The sequence below is a fragment of the Nanorana parkeri genome, unplaced genomic scaffold (assembly GCF_000935625.1).
Source record: "Nanorana parkeri isolate BGI_ZX_2015 unplaced genomic scaffold, ASM93562v1 scaffold887, whole genome shotgun sequence".
NCBI lineage: Eukaryota > Metazoa > Chordata > Amphibia > Anura > Dicroglossidae > Nanorana > Nanorana parkeri.
This window is the reverse complement of record NW_017307155.1, coordinates 18,483-40,521: the sequence shown is the minus strand read 5'-3', so window position 1 is coordinate 40,521 and position 22,039 is coordinate 18,483. Positions and strand designations below refer to the sequence as shown.

The 22,039-nt window shown below is 44.7% G+C and overlaps 1 protein-coding gene across 1 annotated transcript in view; it reads right to left on the bottom strand.

Annotated features, from left to right (window-relative positions):
* Positions 1–2,712: 2,712 nt before the first annotated feature.
* Positions 2,713–22,039, bottom strand: part of LOC108794694 (zinc metalloproteinase-disintegrin-like crotastatin) — a gene marked incomplete at its 5' end in the record, with an annotated part of 31,980 nt that continues 12,653 nt past the window's right edge. The window contains 8 exons of the mRNA XM_018565782.1: positions 2,713–2,804; positions 3,684–3,876; positions 12,989–13,078; positions 13,809–13,986; positions 16,889–17,019; positions 18,207–18,323; positions 18,648–18,732; positions 21,080–21,249. Of these exons, the coding sequence (XP_018421284.1) occupies positions 2,713–2,804; positions 3,684–3,876; positions 12,989–13,078; positions 13,809–13,986; positions 16,889–17,019; positions 18,207–18,323; positions 18,648–18,732; positions 21,080–21,249 (1,056 nt within the window). The remainder of the gene's footprint in view (positions 2,805–3,683; positions 3,877–12,988; positions 13,079–13,808; positions 13,987–16,888; positions 17,020–18,206; positions 18,324–18,647; positions 18,733–21,079; positions 21,250–22,039) is intronic.

The window sequence follows — 22,039 nt, the reverse complement described above, 5'->3', positions numbered from 1 at the left end:
CCCCGCTAACATGAATAGGTTAAAGGATCCATAGTACAACTACATATTATGTACTACGGATCATTTTACCCATTCATGTTAGCTGTGCAGAATTGTATATCTATTGCTGCAGTGCATTCTATCTGTACACATGTCCCGTACACTGCAGTAATAGATTTACAATGATCCCCCGCTAACATGAATAGGTTAAAGGATCCATAGTACAACTACATATTATGTACTACGGATCATTTTACCCATTCATGTTAGCTGTGCAGAATTGTATATCTATTGCTGCAGTGCATTCTATCTGTACACATGTCCCGTACACTGCAGTAATAGATTTACAATGATCCCCCGCTAACATGAATAGGTTAAAGGATCCATAGTACAACTACATATTATGTACTACGGATCATTTTACCCATTCATGTTAGCTGTGCAGAATTGTATATCTATTGCTGCAGTGCATTCTATCTGTACACATGTCCCGTACACTGCAGTAATAGATTTACAATGATCCCCCGCTAACATGAATAGGTTAAAGGATCCATAGTACAACTACATATTATGTACTACGGATCATTTTACCCATTCATGTTAGCTGTGCAGAATTGTATATCTATTGCTGCAGTGCATTCTATCTGTACACATGTCCCGTACACTGCAGTAATAGATTTACAATGATCCCCCGCTAACATGAATAGGTTAAAGGATCCATAGTACAACTACATATTATGTACTACGGATCATTTTACCCATTCATGTTAGCTGTGCAGAATTGTATATCTATTGCTGCAGTGCATTCTATCTGTACACATGTCCCGTACACTGCAGTAATAGATTTACAATGATCCCCCGCTAACATGAATAGGTTAAAGGATCCATAGTACAACTACATATTATGTACTACGGATCATTTTACCCATTCATGTTAGCTGTGCAGAATTGTATATCTATTGCTGCAGTGCATTCTATCTGTACACATGTCCCGTACACTGCAGTAATAGATTTACAATGATCCCCCGCTAACATGAATAGGTTAAAGGATCCATAGTACAACTACATATTATGTACTACGGATCATTTTACCCATTCATGTTAGCTGTGCAGAATTGTATATCTATTGCTGCAGTGCATTCTATCTGTACACATGTCCCGTACACTGCAGTAATAGATTTACAATGATCCCCCGCTAACATGAATAGGTTAAAGGATCCATAGTACAACTACATATTATGTACTACGGATCATTTTACCCATTCATGTTAGCTGTGCAGAATTGTATATCTATTGCTGCAGTGCATTCTATCTGTACACATGTCCCGTACACTGCAGTAATAGATTTACAATGATCCCCCGCTAACATGAATAGGTTAAAGGATCCATAGTACAACTACATATTATGTACTACGGATCATTTTACCCATTCATGTTAGCTGTGCAGAATTGTATATCTATTGCTGCAGTGCATTCTATCTGTACACATGTCCCGTACACTGCAGTAATAGATTTACAATGATCCCCCGCTAACATGAATAGGTTAAAGGATCCATAGTACAACTACATATTATGTACTACGGATCATTTAACCCATGCATGTTAGCAGGGGATAATTGTAAATCTATTGTGTCCAGTGTATTAGCAGTGTGTACTCTATATGTGCTACATATAGAGTACACACTGCTAATACACTGGAGACCATAGATTTACAATTAGTCCCTGCTTTAGTAGTCCCCCCCCCCTTTCCCTCACTCACTGTGCGGGAGAGCAGCGACGAGTCAGCGCTGGTCTGGTGGGAGGAGCTCCAGGTGGGGTCCTAATGTAGCTGTCCCAGAGTGGCCACATTAGGACCCCACCTGGAGCTCCGCCCACAGCAGTGACGCAATGCACTTCCGCTCAGCATGACCAGAGGACCCCACCACGGAAGTTTAAAAGAAAAAAAAACGCAAGCTTCGGCGCTATGCATCGGGGCATTTTGACAAGTACAAGTACTTGTCAAAATGCCCTGTATCGAGCCCGATTCCAATGCTAGCTTCGGTATCGGGACATCCCTAGTTAAAAGTAACCCTGCGCTCCTTGACTTATTTGTATTGAGATTGTAGTCCATCACAGGAGTGAGCTTGGAGCGCTGACTACTTTACAACACACACAGGGACCATAGGGAACAAAAGTAGCCCCCCTCCAGAAGGAAGGACAGTGTCGGCACCAATTCAGAGATGATTTGAGGATCTACAGCCGAGTGATACACAAATAAGATACATTTCTGTTAATAGTTAAGATACTTCAATGCATTTTTAAGATTTAACTTCTGAGTTTAGTGTCACTTTAACTAAAGGGAATAGGGGTGTGGATGTTGTCTTCTCCTATAGCAGATTTATAGGGTCTTAGCACATTGCATAAACAGCCACTATCAAGTGATATCTTGTACAGGCTGGCTAATCATAGATATACATTCTAAGATGCAGGAATTTGATATATTATTTTATTTTTGTAATATTTTAATAATTTTTGGAAACAGTAGCTGATAAACTACGCAATTTTTTCACATTTTGGCTCTCACAAAACTTCATCGGAATCCAGGATTTTGCCTTTTTGTTTTCTCAACTCTCCTTCATATTGGTAATCAATTATGAGAAAAGCCACTTCCACAAAGTCATTGATATTTTACATGTGGCGTGTCAGAGAGCCGTAACACTAAAGTATTATCTTTGAAGTACTGCACCACTTCCATCACACATAATTATGTGGTAGGAGATAAGAGAATCGAGGAAACGAGAAAATCTGAATGTAGTTCAGAGAAACCTTCACATAATCAGCACGGCCTGTGTGTGATTTACAAAAAGGAGATGGTACATATCTACACTGTGGGCAGATTCTTGAATTAAAGGGAACGTTGCAGAAACCCTTCTGTTCAGCCGTATGCGCTAATCACAATAGCCCGGACAGCAGTCGAAGTCTGCCAATGTAAACAGCTGAGCCGAATGCACATGCTTTGGCTCGGCACAGCCGGAGTGGGGGGAAGGATCCGCCAAAGTTCACCGGTTCACCTCCCAATTCATACCAGACCTTTTAGGGGGCCCCGATGTAAAACAAAAGTGTGTGGGGTTTCCTTACAAATTCATGCCAGACCTCACGCTTTTTTAAAGGGTCTGGTATAAATTTGTAGGGGAACACCATGCATTTTGGCTTGGTACATTGCTGACTGAAGCTTGGAGACCATTGTTTTAAATAATGACATTGGGGGGAATTTATCAAAACTGGAGCAGGTTTGCACTGTAACCAATCAGCTTCTTTGTCTCATTTTCAAATCTTACCTGAGCAAATTGAAGAGAGATGCTGATTGGTTGCTAGGGGCAACTGCTCCAGATCTGTCTGCTCCAGTTTTGATAAATTCCCCCCATTAAACACTTGCACCTGTCACCTGATTGTCAATGACAGTTATTAATGTCAACTGACTGATCATTCATTCATTTCAACTGATTCTTCATGAGGGATCAATAAACAGGTTCTCACTTTAAACCTTCTCCTCCATACTACATCCTGTAGTTGGCACCTGTTTATATCGTTGGAATTCAATCCTTCATATATGATCCTTCTAAATAGCTATCCATTGTCAATACAATTTTTTGATGTTTGCAAAATGCAACAATACATATGTTTGAGACCCGCATACATTGAAGATGATGGCAGCTGTTAGTTACCTGAACCCCACAGGGCAGTGCACTGGTTTGCCAGCGTCGGACACTTTCCATGAAGACAATAACCTTGGCCATTCATACAAGAAGCTCCGTCTTTTTTAAAAAGATCGAGGCAGAGATTGGATTTCCCATCACACTTGTCCGGAAGGTCACAGTCATGGAGGCTGAGTCGGCACACGCTTCCCTCTTTTTTTATCTGTAGTAACACCAAATTTCACGTTTTTTTTTTAAATTCTTTATTTTTTAATAGGAAGGGAAGCAAAAAAAAAAGGGGGGGGGGGGGAGGGGGTGGAGCATAGGTAATATTAATGTTCATTTTATATACAGATTTATATGCATTTTTAAATATTTTAAATATTTTAATAATTTGCTTTAAAGGTATTCCCCTACCTTTTTTATTAGCGTTCATAACATCGCAAACATTTTTCCAATAACATTAAGTTATGAACATTAGGATTATGATTTCTTTGTAGTAGGACTATTATTATTTTTTGATAGTGAGCCGGCAGCTAGTTATTTAAACAGCATCTTGATATTTCACGGCTGAATGAAATTGCCGTATTAAGAGGAATTTCGTTAGTGCCTCGGTTTTAAATACGTTCTGTTGTGTATGCGCTCTATTTTAAAAGCGTTCTGTTTTAAATGTGCTCTTTATTGTACTGTGTCTTACCGCCTATTGTATATTGATCTACCATTAAGATGAGTTATAAGTAATGGTAAACGAATGTTCTCTGTGAATCGTTCCTATTGGAATAAGAACATGTACTGTACAAAACTTGGATAAGAAACTGGCTTCTAATGGTCCTTTGAGGACACCTAGTGGCTGTTTTGTAAATTGACTTAGGAGGTGAATATAAATTGATTGAAGTGTGATATCGGAAGTTAGACCTGCGATCCCCCTGAAGACGTCTTTGTATGACGAAACGCGTCGGGTCGGGGCTACACTTCTCGGTATCACACGCAACCAGGAAGCACAGAGGTTTTACTCACAGACGTGTGAGCGGCCGTTTTTAGCGATTTTAAATGTAAGTGGCTACGTGTTGTGTTTAATAAAGCATGCTATCGACTACAACATGAGGAGTCTTTGTCCCTTTTATATTTTTATGACTAAATACTGATCCATATGGTGAGGACGAGACATTTGGAGGTTCACCAACTTTCTTCTGCCTGTGAATATCTTGGTCTGGTGAGTGCGCATCCCAGAGGGGACCTAGATGTGGACACTGCGGTGTGGGATTTCTCTTACTTGTTACGGACACTAAAAATTTAAACTGTTTTTTGGTAATCAAATACCGTTTATTTTTTCACTAATTTTTTCACTTTCAATCAACGAATTTGATATATATTTTTAAAGATTTTGGATCCACATAATATCCACTTTTGGACTCACATTTTATCAATGATTATTTAATATATATTTCACTCACTTTTGCATCCACTTTGCTATATATCACCTTGATAAGCTTGAAGTTTTTTTATACATTTTTCGCATTTGTGGTATTTTATATGTAGAATTGTACATTTTATTTATTTCATGTATTCGTGCATGATTTGGTTTTTTATTGATTATTAACACTTATCAAGTTTTATGTGCCAACACTGATTTTATTTATTGATAATCCTGAGCGCTGCACATCCAGTTATATTATATCTGACCCTAGCGTCCCTAGTACAGCAGCTCTAATATAGAGGTATTTATTCATTTATTTATTAATTTATTTATCTATAAAGCGCGGATTATACATATTTCAACTCCACCATATATTCTGTGTAAGAGCGCCGGTGTTCGGTACCATCTCGTAAGGATCTTATAGTTCGTCTCCTGATATTTAGTGCAAGTCGATGAGTGTAAGGCAAAGTGAATAATGTTTCGATTTTGGGCATCTGAGAGAGTAATCCCTAGCTCCTGCTCCCACCGTTTAAGGAACGCCGGTGTTCCAGGCTCTGGTGATGTAGCGAGGGTAGCATAGATCGCGGAGAGAGTATGCCTCGTCGGACCCCTGGAATCACAGAGTCGTTCAAAAGACGTATGTGTGGTTCCAAAGCTCACTGCTGGTGGTAATGTATGTAAGAAGTGTCTCAATTGGTAGGCTTTCCATGGATCCAAACCAAAATCTCCATCAGGAGCGGTAAGGGATGCCACGGAGGGCCACGGGCCGCCCCGTATGAAATGGGAGGCGTGAAAGAGTTTCTTAGCAATCAGGGAACGGAAAGGGCCTGACAAGGCTCCTGGCGGAAAGGCAGGGTTACCCATAATTGGGTAAAGAGGGGAAGCCTCACCAATTAATCGCCATCTGGAAAAAGCTCTCGAACATACTGAAAGAGTAGTACCAATCAGGGGGTGAGCTTTAAGCAAGGGGGGGGATATTCGAGGGGCACCATGCCGCCCTAGCCAGGAGACAGGGTGATATGGATTCTTCAAGAGGCACCCAGTGTTTTGTAGGTGAATGTCTGCACCAGTCAACCAACCGGACCAGGTGGCTAGCTGCATAGTATTTCCGCAGGTCGGGGAGAACTATGCCCCCCGAGCCTTTAGGTAATGTCAGGAGGGCATGGCTCAGACGAGGATGGCGATTAGCCCAGATAAATTTAATCAACAATGAATTGGCTTGGCGAAAGTACCTGTTAGGGATCGAGATTGGTAGTGCTTGACATAGGTACAAGAATTTAGGCAAAATCGTCAATTTGATCGCGTTGCACCGTCCAAACCAGGATAAAAAACCCTTCTGCCAATTGGAAAGGAGTGCGTGTATCTGTGCCAAAAGAGGTGGGAAGTTGAAGGTAAAGGTATCCTTCACGTCCGGAGGAATAAACGTGCCCAGGTATTTCAATGCTCGGGCCGTCCACTGAAAATTAAAATTACGTTGCAGGGATTGAATGAGTGGAGCTGGGAGTGAAATTCCCATGGCAGTTGATTTGCTGAAGTTTATCTTCAGATTCGATAGCTCGCCGTATGTCGAGAATTCCTGCATGAGATTAGGTAGCGAGATTGCCGGGTTGGTGAGAGAGAACATTAGGTCATCCGCGTAGGCAGATACTTTGTATTCCGTCGATCCCACTTTAATCCCAGTCACGTCCGTATTAGACCTAACGTGCCAGAGGAATGGCTCCTGGGACAAGGCGAACAAGAGTGGTGAGAGGGGGCAGCCTTGTCTGGTTCCATTGGAAATTGGGAAAGGATCGGAAAGCACGCCGTTCACATTAGCACATGCCGTTGGGCCAGAGTACACTGCCGAAACGCAAGATAACATGTGTTCGCCCAGACCGATGTGCTTCAGGGTAGCGAATAGGAATCCGATCGAAAGCCTTTTCAACGTCCGTGGAGAGAAAGAGGCATGGTATCTTTGATGTCGCTGCGTGATGGACAAGGTGAAGGGTCTTGATAGTGCTATCACGAGCTTCCCTAGCTGGGATAAATCCAACTTGGTCATAATGTATCAGATCAGGCATATGAGGGCTCAGTCTAGTCGCCAGTATTTTGGTAAATAGCTTCAAGTCTGTGTTTAGGAGTGATATGGGACGATAGCTGCTACAAGAGGAAGGGTCTTTACCTTCCTTTGGAATAACTGAAATATGGGCTGACAAAGAGTCTCTAGTGAGTTTAGAAGAGGATGACAAGGCATTGAATGCCTTAGTGAAACGCCCCGTCAGTTCTGCAGTCAAAAGCTTATAATACTGAGTTGTGAAGCCGTCAGGGCCAGGTGATTTTCCGGTCTTAGTAGATGTAAGTGCTGCAGTAAACTCTTCGGACGTTATGGGAGCCTCCAGTGCACCTCTAACATTTGCATCCAGGGAGGGCATAGCGCTCGAAGTCAAGTAAGAGGAGATCTTATCCTGTAAAGGGCCCCGAGGTATAGAGTCAGGTGTAGGACTCAGGTTGTATAATTTGGAGTAGTAGTCTCGGAAGGCATTAGCTATAGCCTTCGGGAGTGATACTTTAGTTTGTTGAGGTGTAACAACATGTGGCACGTAAGAGTGCAGCCGTTGTTCTCTCAGTGCTCTAGCCAGCAGTTTACTGCATTTATCTCCAGATTCGTAATATATCCGTCTACAACGTGTAAGTGCCACTTTTACCCTATAAGATGTCAGAGAGTTTATCTGCCGGCGTACGGAAGTCATGTCGGATAGTACGGTAGGAGAGCGGGTCGATTTATGCTGAAGCTCCAGGCCATGAAGAGTATGCAGGAGGTCAAGAAGTTTAGCATCTCTCTGACGTTTAACCCTGGAGCCATGTTTGATCAAAACACCCCTGATGTAAACTTTATGAGCTTCCCAGAGAAGAACGGGGTCACAATCCTCTATGTCGTTAAGGTTAAAGTATGAGCGCAGTTCCCTAGTGACATCTGACATTATAAGCGGGTCCTGCAGGAGGCTGTCATTAAGGCGCCACTGCCACGATTTGTGTGAAGGGAGGTCAGAGAGGGCCAGTCGCAAGAAAACCGGGGCGTGATCCGACCAAGTGATAGTACCAATGTCTGTGGCAGTGATCAGTGCTAAGTGCTGGTGGGACACAAAGAACATGTCAATCCGAGAGTACGAATCATGTGGCATAGAGTAGACTGTGTAGTCTTTCACGTTTGGGTGTTGTTGACGCCAGGCGTCGACAAGCTGAGCTCGATGAAAAGATCGGAGAATGCGTCTACTAGCTGTCGGGGAGAGGGGGGAGGAACCAGAAGTCGAGTCTAGGGAGGTATCCATGGCGATATTAAAATCACCTCCGAGAATCAAAACCCCTTCAGCATAGTTCAGCAACCTATCTTGAATGTTTTCGAGGAAAATCCCCTGGTTAGAGTTTGGGGCATAAATTGCCGCAAAGGTGACCACAGTGAGTCCAATCCGGCCTTTAAGGAACAGGAAGCGGCCGTCGGCATCGGTCTGAGAATCTATGAACGTCCTGGGAACCTGTCTAGATAGTACAATGGAGACCCCTCTCGATTTGGATGACACATTGCAAGAGTGGTAAGAGACTGGGAAGCGGGAATCTCTAAGCGGTGGAGCCGCATCAGCTCTAAAATGGGTTTCCTGGATGAAGGCTACATGAGAACCCCATCTCCTGAGATCGTGCAGTAATAGTCTCCGCTTCTCAGGGGTATTGAGACCCTTGGCGTTAATAGTGACCAGCCGTAGATCCTCCATGTCCCAATAATCGGAAGAGAGATAGTTTTTTTTTGTAGGTAGTAGTGTGAGAGAATGCGGGGAAACTAGGAGGGAGGAGGGAGAGAGTAAGAGGGGAAGAAAGGAAAAGGGAGAAAAAAAATAAATGAAGGGGTGGATTGGGGGTGGGAGTTTTTTTACCGGCAAGATGGGGGAAGGTCCGCTTGAACAGCAGAGCAGGGAACTATCTAGGAGAGGTCTAAACCTCAGCGGCAGGAACTCCAAACTATGAGGCCTGAAGATTGCCTGGCCTACGCGGGGGGGAAACAAAAAATAGGCCCAGCAACGGGTCACGGAGCGAGCAAACCACAACCGGCTCCGGGTTCACAGCTTCAGATAGAAAGAAATGCAGATAAATCGTTAGCACCTTAACAGTCTAAACTTACATAGTGTAAACGCACACACACACTCGGCGGCTGCCACTGTATATTGGCCAGTCCCGGGGTCATCATGCAGCGGAGGGAGTAGGCATCCGCGGTCCGCATAACAGCGGGCCTCACGACGCCATTGATCCCCCCGCCGGAGACCGCACCATGGCAGACCCCCAAAGGGAAGCTTCCCCAAGGAGAACACCCCAGGCCGACCTATATGTTCCCAAATGTGGGTGAGAGGAGTATACATGAGGTAGCAGAGTCAGTGAGGACACCGCCTGGGCCAGCTGGGTGTCCATCTTAGTCACCTCTCAGTATTAAAGGAGGGTGGTGGGCGGCCTGGTGAGAGCTCCAGAGGAATCCAATACAAATAAGTAAAGGCAAGAGTAATAAGGGGAGAAGGCTATACAACCCTCTCCACGAACAATAAAGTTCAACAGTCTCAGGGAGCATTACCGAAAAATACTCAACAGTAGTCATAAATCACATTAACATTGCCCCCTAGAGAGGGTGAGCCCCAAGGGAGCCCTCCAAGTCAGTCCAATGTTCCCTAGTCATATAGGAGCGAACTATGGAGGTAATGGTATATAGGTGCAGAACGGGGAATAACGCTACTAGGTCTCTCAGCCCCAGTAACCTAAAGTAAGAAGTTTAGTATGGTAGACTCGGTGGGCCCCCCAGAATGACCCAAGGCACGTAAGGAATGCCCTTACTAATGAAGAGGTTCCCGCAGTGTACTCCTCCACGACAGAGTCCAGCTGTACCTGCGGGAAGTCCAAGAATAACAGCTACACATGAGCAGAGTTAAAGTATACTCGGTCCATTTAAGGGAGTCCCAGGTTTCCAGAACTGGCAGCTGAACATCTAGCAAAGTCCGGTTCACAGTTCATTTTGCGATGGAATAAGGTGCTGGGGTCCACGCTCTCTTGGCGTTGGGTGGGCCCGTCTAGAAGGATGCTCAGATGGATGATAGCGAGTAGTGTTCGGGTAGTGGGACGGTCGTCCAGCAACACGGGTACCGTCGGATCTGTAAGCAGGATCCAGCAGAGCCTGTATCCAGTTAGGCACGGGGATGGTGTCAGTCTGCAAGAAGGAGAAGAGTGCCGGCAGGTCGTCCGGAGAAAACAGCCGAAAGGATACGTCCACTTTCTGGACAATAAGGTGGAACGGATAGCCCCATTTGTAGGTAGCCCCGCACTCGCGAATCTTATCCAGCAGGGGACGGAGAAGGCGTCTCATAAGCAATGTATTCCTGGAGACATCTGGATAGAGGTGGATCTGGGCCCCGTCAAAGTCCAAGGTGCCCTTTCGCCAGGCCTGGGTCATGATCTCCTCCTTTTTGGCATAGTGATGAACTCTGCAGATGACATCTCTGGGGCGGGCCACTTCTGCTGAGCGAGGTCCCATTGATCTATGGACCCTGTCCAGTTCAATCGGGGTTCCAGGAGGAGTTCCAAGATAAAGATTAAGAATCTCACATACCGTCTCTTTGAGATCCGCTGCGCTAGTTGATTCCGGGATTCCCCGAATGCGGATATTGTTCCGGCGTCCACGGTTGTCTTGGTCATCCGTGGATAGCAGAACCTGAATCATCTGTTGTTGGTGACGTGTATGTGTACGTTCCAACAAGGTAACTCTCTCCGAGAGATCCGAGTTGGTCTGTTCCACCTCCGTAAGCTTCGATGTGAAGGTCGTGATTTCTTGCCTAATTTCGGCAACATCCTGCTTATATATAGATTCAATGCGTGCTGCGAACGCCTCAAAGTCTGCTTTAGTGGGGATGAGTGCAGCAATATCCGCCCTTGTTGGCAAAGCATGAAGCAAGGATCTAAGATCTGTATCCATATGGGGTTCATTATGTGAGCCCGGCGCAGTCCATTGGGGTTCTGCAGGCAGTGGAAGCCTGGGGGAAGCCGAGCGCCATGAACCCAGTGAGCTCTCCTCCCCTGACATAGCAAGAGGCAGCGTCCATGCGGTCTGTTCCAGCATCTCGTTTGTGGTATCCAGAACTGAGTGGTGGCATGTGCGGGGTGGCAATGGAGATGGCCTGTGCTCTGTGCTGCCGGATGCAGGTGAGAGTAGAGCAGGTGCCAGTAGGAGCGCCCCCTGCGGGAGCTCCGCAATTGAGCCCGGGGCTTCTTTGGCCTGCACTGGTGAGAGCAGAGGAGAGGTGCTTACCTCCTCGTGAGGCGCAGAGAGCCGCCGTCCCCTTCCAGGAGATGTGTCCCGATCCGCGGGTGTCAAGGGCAGCCCATCATGCGGTGTGGACCAGTGACTGCCATCTGGGTGCCGGAGCTCAGCATCCGTGAAGCTCCTGGATGGCCGCGGCTCGTGAGCCGAAGTGGGAGGAGCCAAAGCCGGCCGCCGTGGAGCAGCGTCCGGCAGCTTGCCTCGTAATGGAGGGTGGGGAGAAGCAGGCCTTGGGTCCTCTGGACGGGGATTCCCATCAAACAGGCGGCTGAAGGCCGATTTGGGGGTCGATTTGTTCCCCTTCTGCTTGCCCTTCTTGGACATGGTGTGCGGAGTGTATAAGGTGGGTTAAGGTGCTGGTATTAGCTGAGCTGGATACGGAGCCACAGATGTCTGCTGCTCACACGGCCATTGCCAAGCCACGCCCCCCAAAATTCACATTTATTAGCACAAGACCCTTGGAGGTTTGTTCAAAAGCATTCTCACCTACATGAGTATTCTAAAAATTGTATTCAAATGGGCATTTTTTTTAACACTGGTAGAAACAGAGACACCAGCACTCCAAATTGATAAGCAAACGTCTATTTATTGACATGCAGTGTAGCAAAAAGCAACAAACGTTTTGGGGTCACAAAGGATCCCCTTCCTCAGTCAAAAAGCATAGGTATGCAATTTGGAGTGCCGTTGTCTCTGTTTCTACCTGTGATCATAACGGATGCCACCCGTTGACTACCGCAACACCTGCTTCTTGAAGGGATTTGGCGGTCAGGAGTGCGATGGGACCATGGACTCTTTTTTTTAACACTGTCTCAGTGTGATAAAGAGATGATAAGGGTCCCAACCGATCCTATGCAAGAGGCCTTCAACAACATCTATAACACACATGAAGTGGCATTCTAAAATCTGTAACTGCAATGTAGAGACAACCCTATGAAGGACAGTCCACAAGCTGGAGTATAGGGGAGATGAATGCCAGGGGAGTGCAGGGGATCAGTTAAGTAAATGCCTTAACCCAGGTACACCAGACCTAAAGAAGCAGTTGATCCTTGCAATGTAGCCACTGCAAGGGGAGGTTTCCCCTTCCTCCCCGGAGATAGGCTTTAACACTCGAAGCTCATTTTCAATCAGTTGAGCAATTTCCATTGTGAGAAAGAGTAGTAAAGCACAACCAATGTGTAGCACTGGAAAGTAGGATACAGAGTCTGCACATGTAAATGAACAAATATGCATCAAATATGGATGCTCCCATATGCATATTATACACGGAAACATTAACACAAATAAATAACATTATTATCATCAAACTGATCTCTTTTATTCATGGGCACACTGCAAAATTGCATGAACATTCTAATTCTAATTTCCTCTGCTCCTTCGCTCCATCTAGTGGCCATAAAGATGTATTTTTCTGATATTACATTCGACCAGGAAAGAAAATATGCTAATGTTTGTTTTTGCCTTCATTCACACAGAATGGATGGAAATGCAGAGCAAATGGCTGTGTGAGTTGTTTATAAATACACCTCAATATTAATTTCCTTTAAGGGAATTTGTACTCTAGATTGACAGATGCTTTAAAGTGATGTCACTCACCTGACACTTCTCACAGCATTCTCCATCTGAACATACAGCTCCTGCTTTCAGATTACATGTGAGGGCATCACAGCAGGGATTGGTGCATTCCTAATAAGAAAAACACAATGTGTCCAATGCGCTCATTATATGGCGGTAAGTATAAACAGTACCAAGAAATAGTTCTCAAAATCAGTCCAGTCAACAAGATGAAGAATCCGCAGCAATTAATTAAGTAAAGTAGTGACTACTGTATGTATCCATTTAGGGGCACCTAGTAGGATATGAGTACAGAGCCTGTTCCATTATTATTATGATTATTATCTTTCAAGATTATTATCTATCAAGTGGACTCCAGCATTTGAACAGCGCAGGAAGTGGACATCATCTGTCCAATGTACGGGTACCCTGAGTTCACAGCAGTATCATTCAACAACAGACCTTTTAGTCAGTGGATTGTGGGAATTAGGTTAAGAAATATTTTGTCAAATTCTCTGTCATCTAATCCCAATTTGCTATAAATGCCGACCTTTGTATTTAAGGGACTCAATGAATTGTAATTTGAATTACAATTTAATTGTTTAGTAACGCTTACAGGTCTCGAATTCAATGGGAAGCAGCGCACAGCTTTAACATTGTCTGGATACATTTAATAATGTACTAATGAATGCAGAGCTGCAATAATGTATGACTTGTATATCTGCCTGGAGTTCATCATGAATGAGAAAATGGAAGTATCTATGTTTACTGCACTTCTCCTTTGCTGCTTATTGCTTGCTACAAACCTACAGATGCACTTTACCCTCTTCTGTCTTGAGTGAAGGTTAGAATAAAGACTGACCTGTTCAGTTCCACAGTCACACTGCTCTCCCATCTCCACAAAGTGGTTTCCGCACACTGGTGGGGCCATACTGGTCTTTTTATTGGGTTCATTCAACAGACACGTGGGCACCTTGGTCATCAGGAAAGTCTTGAACTGGTCCAGGCTGCATTGACTAAATGTATTAGGGATGGGAGAACTGTAAAAAGAGAGAGAGAGAGAGAGAGAGAGAGAGAGAGAGAGAGAGAGAGAGAATGATTAATAACTCAGAGAGAAAGGAGGCAGGCAATGAAATGGTGGTATTGTAGTAGAAGATCCCAGACCAGTGTCTTGTGGGGTCAAAGTACAATCCATGTTTATTGAACGTATACAGTATATGCTACGTTAGACATGATCCTTCACGGCCACTCGAGAATCTTCAGATCTTCGGACAGGAGCAACCGGCGGAGACACAGGTAATTTCTTTCCTATTTTGTAGCTTTTCTAAATTATTTTTTCTAATGTATGTGCATATATCTACGGCTTGCAGTAGATACAGTATATGCAAAAAAAAGCCTAAGGTTTAAAAGGGTCACTGGAGGACATATAGTAGTGTCCTCCCGTGACCCAAAGCTCAGTATATCGCGAGCTACAGCTCACGGTATACTGAGACCGGCGCAGCCGAGACGGATCCTGACATTACTGTCGAGATCCACCCAGCTGCCTGAGTGACAGCTGGCTCTGACTAGAGGCAGAGCCAGCTGTTCCCGCCCCCTCCCTGTCCGTTCCTCCAGTCAGCGCTGGAAGATCAGGGCGGGGAGGGAGGAATCCATGCGGGTCCTCAATCTCTTTTTCTGTATCCCCTGTTATCAATGAACAGGAATCCTCTGAGTGTTCCTGTTTATTCATAACATGATGACATAGTGCGTTTACTATAACCACAATCATGAATGAACATGAGGTGATGCAGATCACTCCCATTCATTCATAATTGAGGATACAGTACACATACCATGTCCTCAATTATCTACAAACACTCAGCAATCACTGAGTGTTTGTACCTCGCTCTCCTCTCTGACACGCTGTCCCAGGAGGCTGACCGAGCGGAGCAGGGAGGAGAGCTCAGCCTCCTGTGACAGCGTGGCCTGTCTCCGCCCACACACCGCTCTGCCTGACTGTGATAGGAGGCTGAGGAAAATAAAAATAAAAAATGAAGAAAATAATAAAAATATTTTAAAGAAAAAAAATAAAAATAATAATTTACAAAAAAACGATGCACGCCGACCCGATCGCACATGAGGAACCCCCACCGCATAATGTCGAATCTGACAGATGCCAGCAAAGTATAAACAACTGTTTCCTAATGGCCGGCACCTGCAAGAGTATTCTAACAGGTCCCTCGCAATAAATAACAACTGGGTGGAGCCAGCCGTGATGTCACAGCCGGCTCCGCCTAGTTTTTTATTGTTTAATGACAGATCCGCGCCCCCAGGACATTTGGGGACGCTGATCTGTCATTACAATCGGGCGGAGCGAGCCGTGAGATCACGGCTGGCTTTGCCCAGCTGTCATTTGCGTGAAGATCGATCGGCCCTTTGGAAGGCCTTTCTCCACTCTTCACCTGTCACTATGGCTCAGCTGTATGGGTTATAGTGAATAGCCCCATACAGCAGCCCAACTGAGCCCTAGGGCTCCGATGGCCATAGTGAGCCAAAGGATCAGCCGAAACTACGGCTGGATCCTTCGGCTCATTAGTGATTAACCTTCTTAGTTTCTGGAGGTAGGTTGAGACAGAACCTACATATACTAAGCTCTTACCAACAATATTCCATTATTTTTGCTCACTTGATCAAACAAGAGCATCCTGTTGTTGGTCTATAAGATTCTATTCAGCTTTTATATCCTCTAATAGTATTGTGACCTCATTCTTATCCCTGCTGTTCCTAAAAATTGCTTATTTATTCCTCAGCTTCTTCTGTAGGGAAATGAGTACCAATAAGAGACGATGGACATATTACCATATGCTCTTTACGTGAACGTTTGCTTAATTATTTTCTCCACAGCAAATCCTGCTTCAAATATTATTACCTCCACATCCACTAAACATGTTTAGTACCTAGAATGTATTACTGTCTTTCCATGTTTCTTCCTGAACAGCTAACTTAATTCCTTTTGTGTAGTTACTTAAAGCAGAACTCCAGTTAAGAATGGAATTAACCCTTGCAGTGGGGCTACTGCAGGAATTTGTGATAAATACAGCACTCTTCCCCCAGCCTGTGACTGCACAGTGCAGGAGCAGCAGCAGACTGATGAGGCCATCTCTCTGCTCACTCAGATCTCTCCACCTGTCAGCTTGCTCCTTGCCAGCTTATTTCCATGCAGCACATCTGATTGTCCCCAGTCCTGGCCCTCCCTTTCCTAGTTTGAGAGTGCTGCTGTACAGGGTGTGACGGACCCCCAGTACTCAGGATGAGTATGTCCGCTGCTGTCTTCTTCCTTGCTCAAGATATATTGCATCCCACTAATCTTTAGCTCCCAGTTTTCCCAGACAGTAGTTGAGACCCGAGTGTAGGGTGAAACAAACTCTGATTTTTTGAGCAACTGTGCAACCTTTTACACAGAAAGCGATCAGATCAGATTATAATCCCATCACATCCAACCTGCCCTCCCTAGACATTCTGACTGCACAACCCAGCAGGGCCCCAGCCAGTCATAGCAGGAGTGTGGCCAGACGCAGGAGAATGTCATTGTCCTGAGCTCCTTGGAGTACAAAGGGAGCATAACGAGGGGTGGTGCTGACAGTCTTTTGATAAACAGGTTACACAGTATAACTCACTTAAACATAACACAACACCAATACACATATAACCCATAAACTGACGACCATGTCATCGCACAGGGTATTGACGCAGTGTCCTGTAGTGATGTAAAAGTTGGCTGAAGGAACTAATGAGGGCTGTGGGGGACAGTGTAGATTAATACACTCAAAAGTGTAGGCTTCCCCATAGATCTATGGTGCTGAATCCTCTTCAACAGAATGGCATCTGGTGATGGGAGCAGCAGGAGCGGTAAGGTTTTAAATTCTTTTTTACAGGGAGCTGCTTTAACATTTCTTATCTTACCCGACATACGGCGACATTATGCAAGTCAATGAGGAACACGAGCAGTTTGCGTTATCATGATTCACTCCCAAGTTGTGGGAAATCTCGTGGACAAATGTGGCTCCAACAGCGGCTGCTGACTTAGTGAAGTCCTGAAGGGAGAAGGAAAATATAAGAGACACCGGAAGTAAACAAGGTCTGGATATAGACATGTACGGAAAAGAAAACAAAGTCAATGTTCAGATGATATTTTGCAACTACAAGTACCAGCATGGAACTCCTGCATGCACTGCTGCAGCAGGATATTGAGAAAATGTGAAATATTTATTGGTCAACATCAGTTGATTGTTTTCTACAAGTTTTGAAAATTTTGTTTTGCAATTATTGCAACCAACTTCCTGTATGACCTGGGTGTGATGGACACAGCCACTGGGGGTCTATCACCAAGGGGAATGCTGCCTAGAACACCGGCAGGAGTTGGGGGGTGTGGGGTATATAGAAGGGCTGCGGGAGATCAATAAACATGGAACTGGTTTCAAAGCAGTCGTTGACACTTTTGAAGTAATATTGCAGCTTGATGAATGGGAAGGGCCAGCATTCTATTACTACTCAGTGAAAGTCATCTCAAATGTGCTTTAATACTTTCTGCACTGGAGCACTTACTCATAAGACCTTATGAATAGGCTTGTCAGCATGAACTGTGTCCAGGTGGTTTTGAGATGACTGCTTTTTTTTTGTGTCTTGCACCAATAAAACTTGATTGATTCTGGAGATTTTTTTAACCCTGGGACATTTTATTTGTTTGCTAATTTGCTGCAGTGAAAGGAGCTGAGGTCTAGGAGGGAGTAGGACAGGTATTGTATTAGATCCCCCAAGCGGCAGCACAGTGTGTCTTTCAAAGTGGAGTCACTAGACAAGACCGCACAATGAAATCTCTGACTGTTCAGTCATGCTGGCAAGCACTGTAGCGTCAATGGTCAGAGAAACAGGCAAGACTGGGCTTATTCAAGCAGTTGAATATTCATTCTTAAATTATTCTAATTGTGCAGGTTTACTTATGAGGTCGCAGCTGACTGTGCCCTGGAGTTCCTCCACTTAGAGGAGCCCCTGGTAACCGCTGAATACCAGGATATGTAATAACCGCTAATGTCAGTACCGGGGCCTCTTCCTCCTGTCCTGGGCCCTACTTGTTTCACGCTGCTCCCCTCACCTTGTTCCGGGCGCAGCGTGAAGTATGATCCAGCCGGCGCAGCAGCCAATGAGCGGGAAGCAGGGTTATCCCATCCCCCTCATCACACAGAACTGCTGCCGAATAGAGAGCTGCATGGGTAAGAGAGACCTGCTGCGGACACGAAGGGGGAGATGTAGGGAGCTGGGAATATGAAGAGGACATGGGAGAGGAGAGTGTGGGCTCCGTGAGCAGAAAGCTGGGGACGTGAAGAGGAGATGGGGGATGCTGGGACATGGAAAAGGAGAGTGTGAGGTCAGGCAGAGGAGAGCTGGTGTCATGAATGAGGAGGTAATGGGGACATGAAGGGGGAGTGTGTTATTTTTTTTGTCTAAAATTTATTTGTTTGGTTTTTTTTTTTAAATAAATGCAACCAATGTTTTTCTTCCTGGGGGGGGAAGGGGGGCCGTTCATGGATTCTTGCACCGGGGCCCTGAGGTCACTAGTCACGCCTCTGACATTAATAAATGGACGTTTGTTGATTTCACTTAAATGGTGTGCTTGTGACATCCTTTTGTAAACTAGCTTATATTTTAGGCTTCTAAATCTCACCTGGACAACTCCAGCAGAATATTGTTCATTGCACATAACCCCGATATGTGCCAATCCAACTGTAACACCATCAAAGTCTATAGCCCTGCAAGATAAACAATATTGTGTAAGAACAAATGATCTCTCTCTAGAAATATGTATAGTTTCTGTCTAGGGATGGGTTGGACGTTCGAGTCAAACGTGAGTTCGACTCGAACATCGCTAGTTTGTGTGTTCGGCGTACGGGAGTACGTCGCGAGTGCACGGGACGGCGGTCGTCTTTTAAAAAAATGATTATGATTACTATTTATTATTGTTTTATTTTTTATGTTGTTGAGTCGTCGCCATGGACAAAGCTGGACGTCGTGATTGACCCTTGATTACTTCAGTGGATCAATTTTTTTGGGGGGTGGAGGGGGGGTTAACAATAAAGGACTTGTCAAAAGTCTTTATTGTGTTTTTTCTTTTTAAAATAAAAGGATTTTTTCCCTTTATGGGTTGCATGGGTAGGGGTACAAGTACCCTTTACTCATTCACAAGGGAGGGGGGCAACATCTGGGTGCCCTTTTTAGGGGTACCCTGATGTGAATAAGCCCCCTGCCCGCACCCCCACAACCAATGTCCCAAGGCTTGTGGGGAAGAGGCCCTTCTCCCCATCGGCACGGGGACAAGGTGCTTTTCCAGGGGCGACCCTGTAAAAGCACCTTCCCAGTGCCGCGGGCATGGGGCTTGGTCGTTTGCCCCCCCCCTTTTCTGCCAGGCCTATGCTCAGGTCAAGGGTCTGGTATGGACCCCACGTTTATTTCCCCCCATTTTTGGGGGTAGGGTTACTCCTTAAAATTCCTACCAGGCCTTAAGGGCTTGGTATGACTTTAAGGGGGAACCCCACACACTTTTTTGTTGTCTTTTTTTACATGGGGTCCCTCCTAAAATTCCTACCAGACCTGAAGAGTCTGGTATTGTTTGGGAGGGGGAACTGCATGCTTTAAAAAAATGGCAGGTTAAGGGGACCCCCCCAGGCACGATATTTAAAGACATTTTTCATTGTTATTGTTACCCTTTAAGTGATGTTAAAATCACTGCTCCTTTAAAATCTGTGTTTTTTAAAAGTTTTTTTTCCATTGATACCTGTCCCCCAGGGCAGTACCTGAATCCCAATACACTTTTTATGGCCAATAACTTGCGTATAAGCCCTCTTAAAGGGGACAATTGTTTTTTAAAGTTCTACCCCATAGACTTGCATTGAGTTTGAGTTCAAACTTTTTGGATGTTCCAAAGTTCGAATTCGAACCGAACTTGGGCCTGTTCGGCCCATCACTATTTCTGTCATTGGCATAGTGCACATGTGGTTCATGAAATTCTAAATGTCTCCGTATCTATGAGACATGGCCAAAGGCAAGAGCATTCCCAGTGAACCAGATCCCCCAGATGCCTTGGAGTAAAGCCTACTCCTTTAAAATGAAAGGAGTCAGGTGAAGGGGTTTGGATAACGTGTCATGTCCTTCTGAAGCCCACTGAAGCTATTTTTAGCATTGGTGTGGTTGGAGGTCCTAAAAGAGACCCACAAGACTTTAAAGGATTACATCTACCATTTGGTTTTGGAAATGCCATATTGAACTTTCTGTATAATTCAGCCAAATACTGTATATTGCAGGTGCATCAAAAGAAAATGTGTCTTAAAAAAAGCACATGGTAAGGTATGTGCTACCTCAATGTCAGTGCCATTCCTTTTATTTGGTATCACAAGGCATTAATTGCTTTGAAGGTGACTACATGAAGCTAGTTTAGAGGGAAATTAATGCTAGTTAGGCTAGATACATTGAAAAATGCCTGAAATACAGTATTTTGGGTAAATATCTAACTGGGTTACATTATTTTTCAACAATTAATAAGAAAAAACGTTAAAGGAGAACTATGAGGCGAGTAATTTTCACTCATCCTCATACTTTGAGCCGATGTGTGACAATTAAACTGTCACATGCCGGCTTAACCGTCGCTCGCTCACTTCTCGATCATCTCCCTGCAGAGAGCCGTGACTGTCACTCACGGCTCCCTGCAAGGATTCCCCCCTCCCCGCTCCGATCCTCCAGGGCTGACTGGTGGAACAGACAGGGAGGGGGCGGGTACAGTTGGCTCTGCCTCTAGATAGGCAGTGCCAGCTGTCACTCACGCAGCTGGGTGGATCTCGACAGTAATGTCAGGATGCGTCCAGGCTGTGCTGGTCTCAGTATACCGCAAACTGTAGCTCGCGATATACTGAGCTTTGGGTCACAGGAGGAGGCTAGTATATGTCCTCCCGTTACCCTTAGGAGAACTATGGGGAAAAACACTTACCCCATAGTTCTCTTTTAACTATGTTTATTCTGACTTATTCTGGAATTGTATTCTATTAAACCAAAACTATGGATATTACTATTTGACAACCAGATCATATCTGCCAATCAGAGACTTACGAGAAGAGATAAGCATTGTCGTGCGCTAATCTAGGCAATAACATTTCCTTCCTCCATTTATTGAAGTTCTGTAAACATTTCCCCATTGAGGAGTTCACTTCCATCTGGTTCTTTGTTTCCCAGATCTCAAGCCCAACAAGAACCACAGAAACGTTTATCGCCTTGAACACCTGTGTAAGAGAGAATAACAGCCTATAAACAACTGCGAGGTATTTCGAGATAACACATTTCCACAACTGCAAGAACTCTAGACTGAAATCTCGCTTGCAATTATAAGTTAATGTATAGGAAATAATCAAAGCTTGCATTCCTTGGGGACATAATAGGTATGCCAGTCTTTTGAATCTTGTCAAAAAATGTTCTCAAAACTTTTTCAGTATGACCCCAAAAATTTCTGTCCATTTCACCTGGGAAAGAGCCAAACAGACTTTGTGAGCTCTCCCTTAGTCAACATTCAAGCTAAATCATGAGGAAATACATTGTTAGGCATTAGGCAGTTAGAACAGGATGACTCGGTCTGCCCAGCATCACACTCTTACCTCTACTCTCAGACAGCTAGTCGTTCCTACAGGTCACTCAGCTGCCATATAACTTTCTGAGATTCATTGAGCAGAGCCTGACCCCTGATATTTCCCTTTTAAAATAGAAGAGATTGAGGATGCAATCTCTTTTTCTGCAGCCCCCAGCACTCAGTGAACAGGAAGCTCTCAGAACACTAAATATTTACTATCAACCCAGTCATGAATGGACAGTAAGCCTCTGTACAGAGCTGCTTCCTGTTGATTCATAAAGTGAGCAGATAGTAAATATTTACTATGTCCCCATTCATAAATGAACAGGAAGTGATGTATATCACTTCCTGTGCATTCATAACTGGGGACATAGTAATCACTATGTCCTCAGTTATTTACAAACACTGAGTGATCAGTACTGATCACTCAGAGTTCATGCTCCACTCTC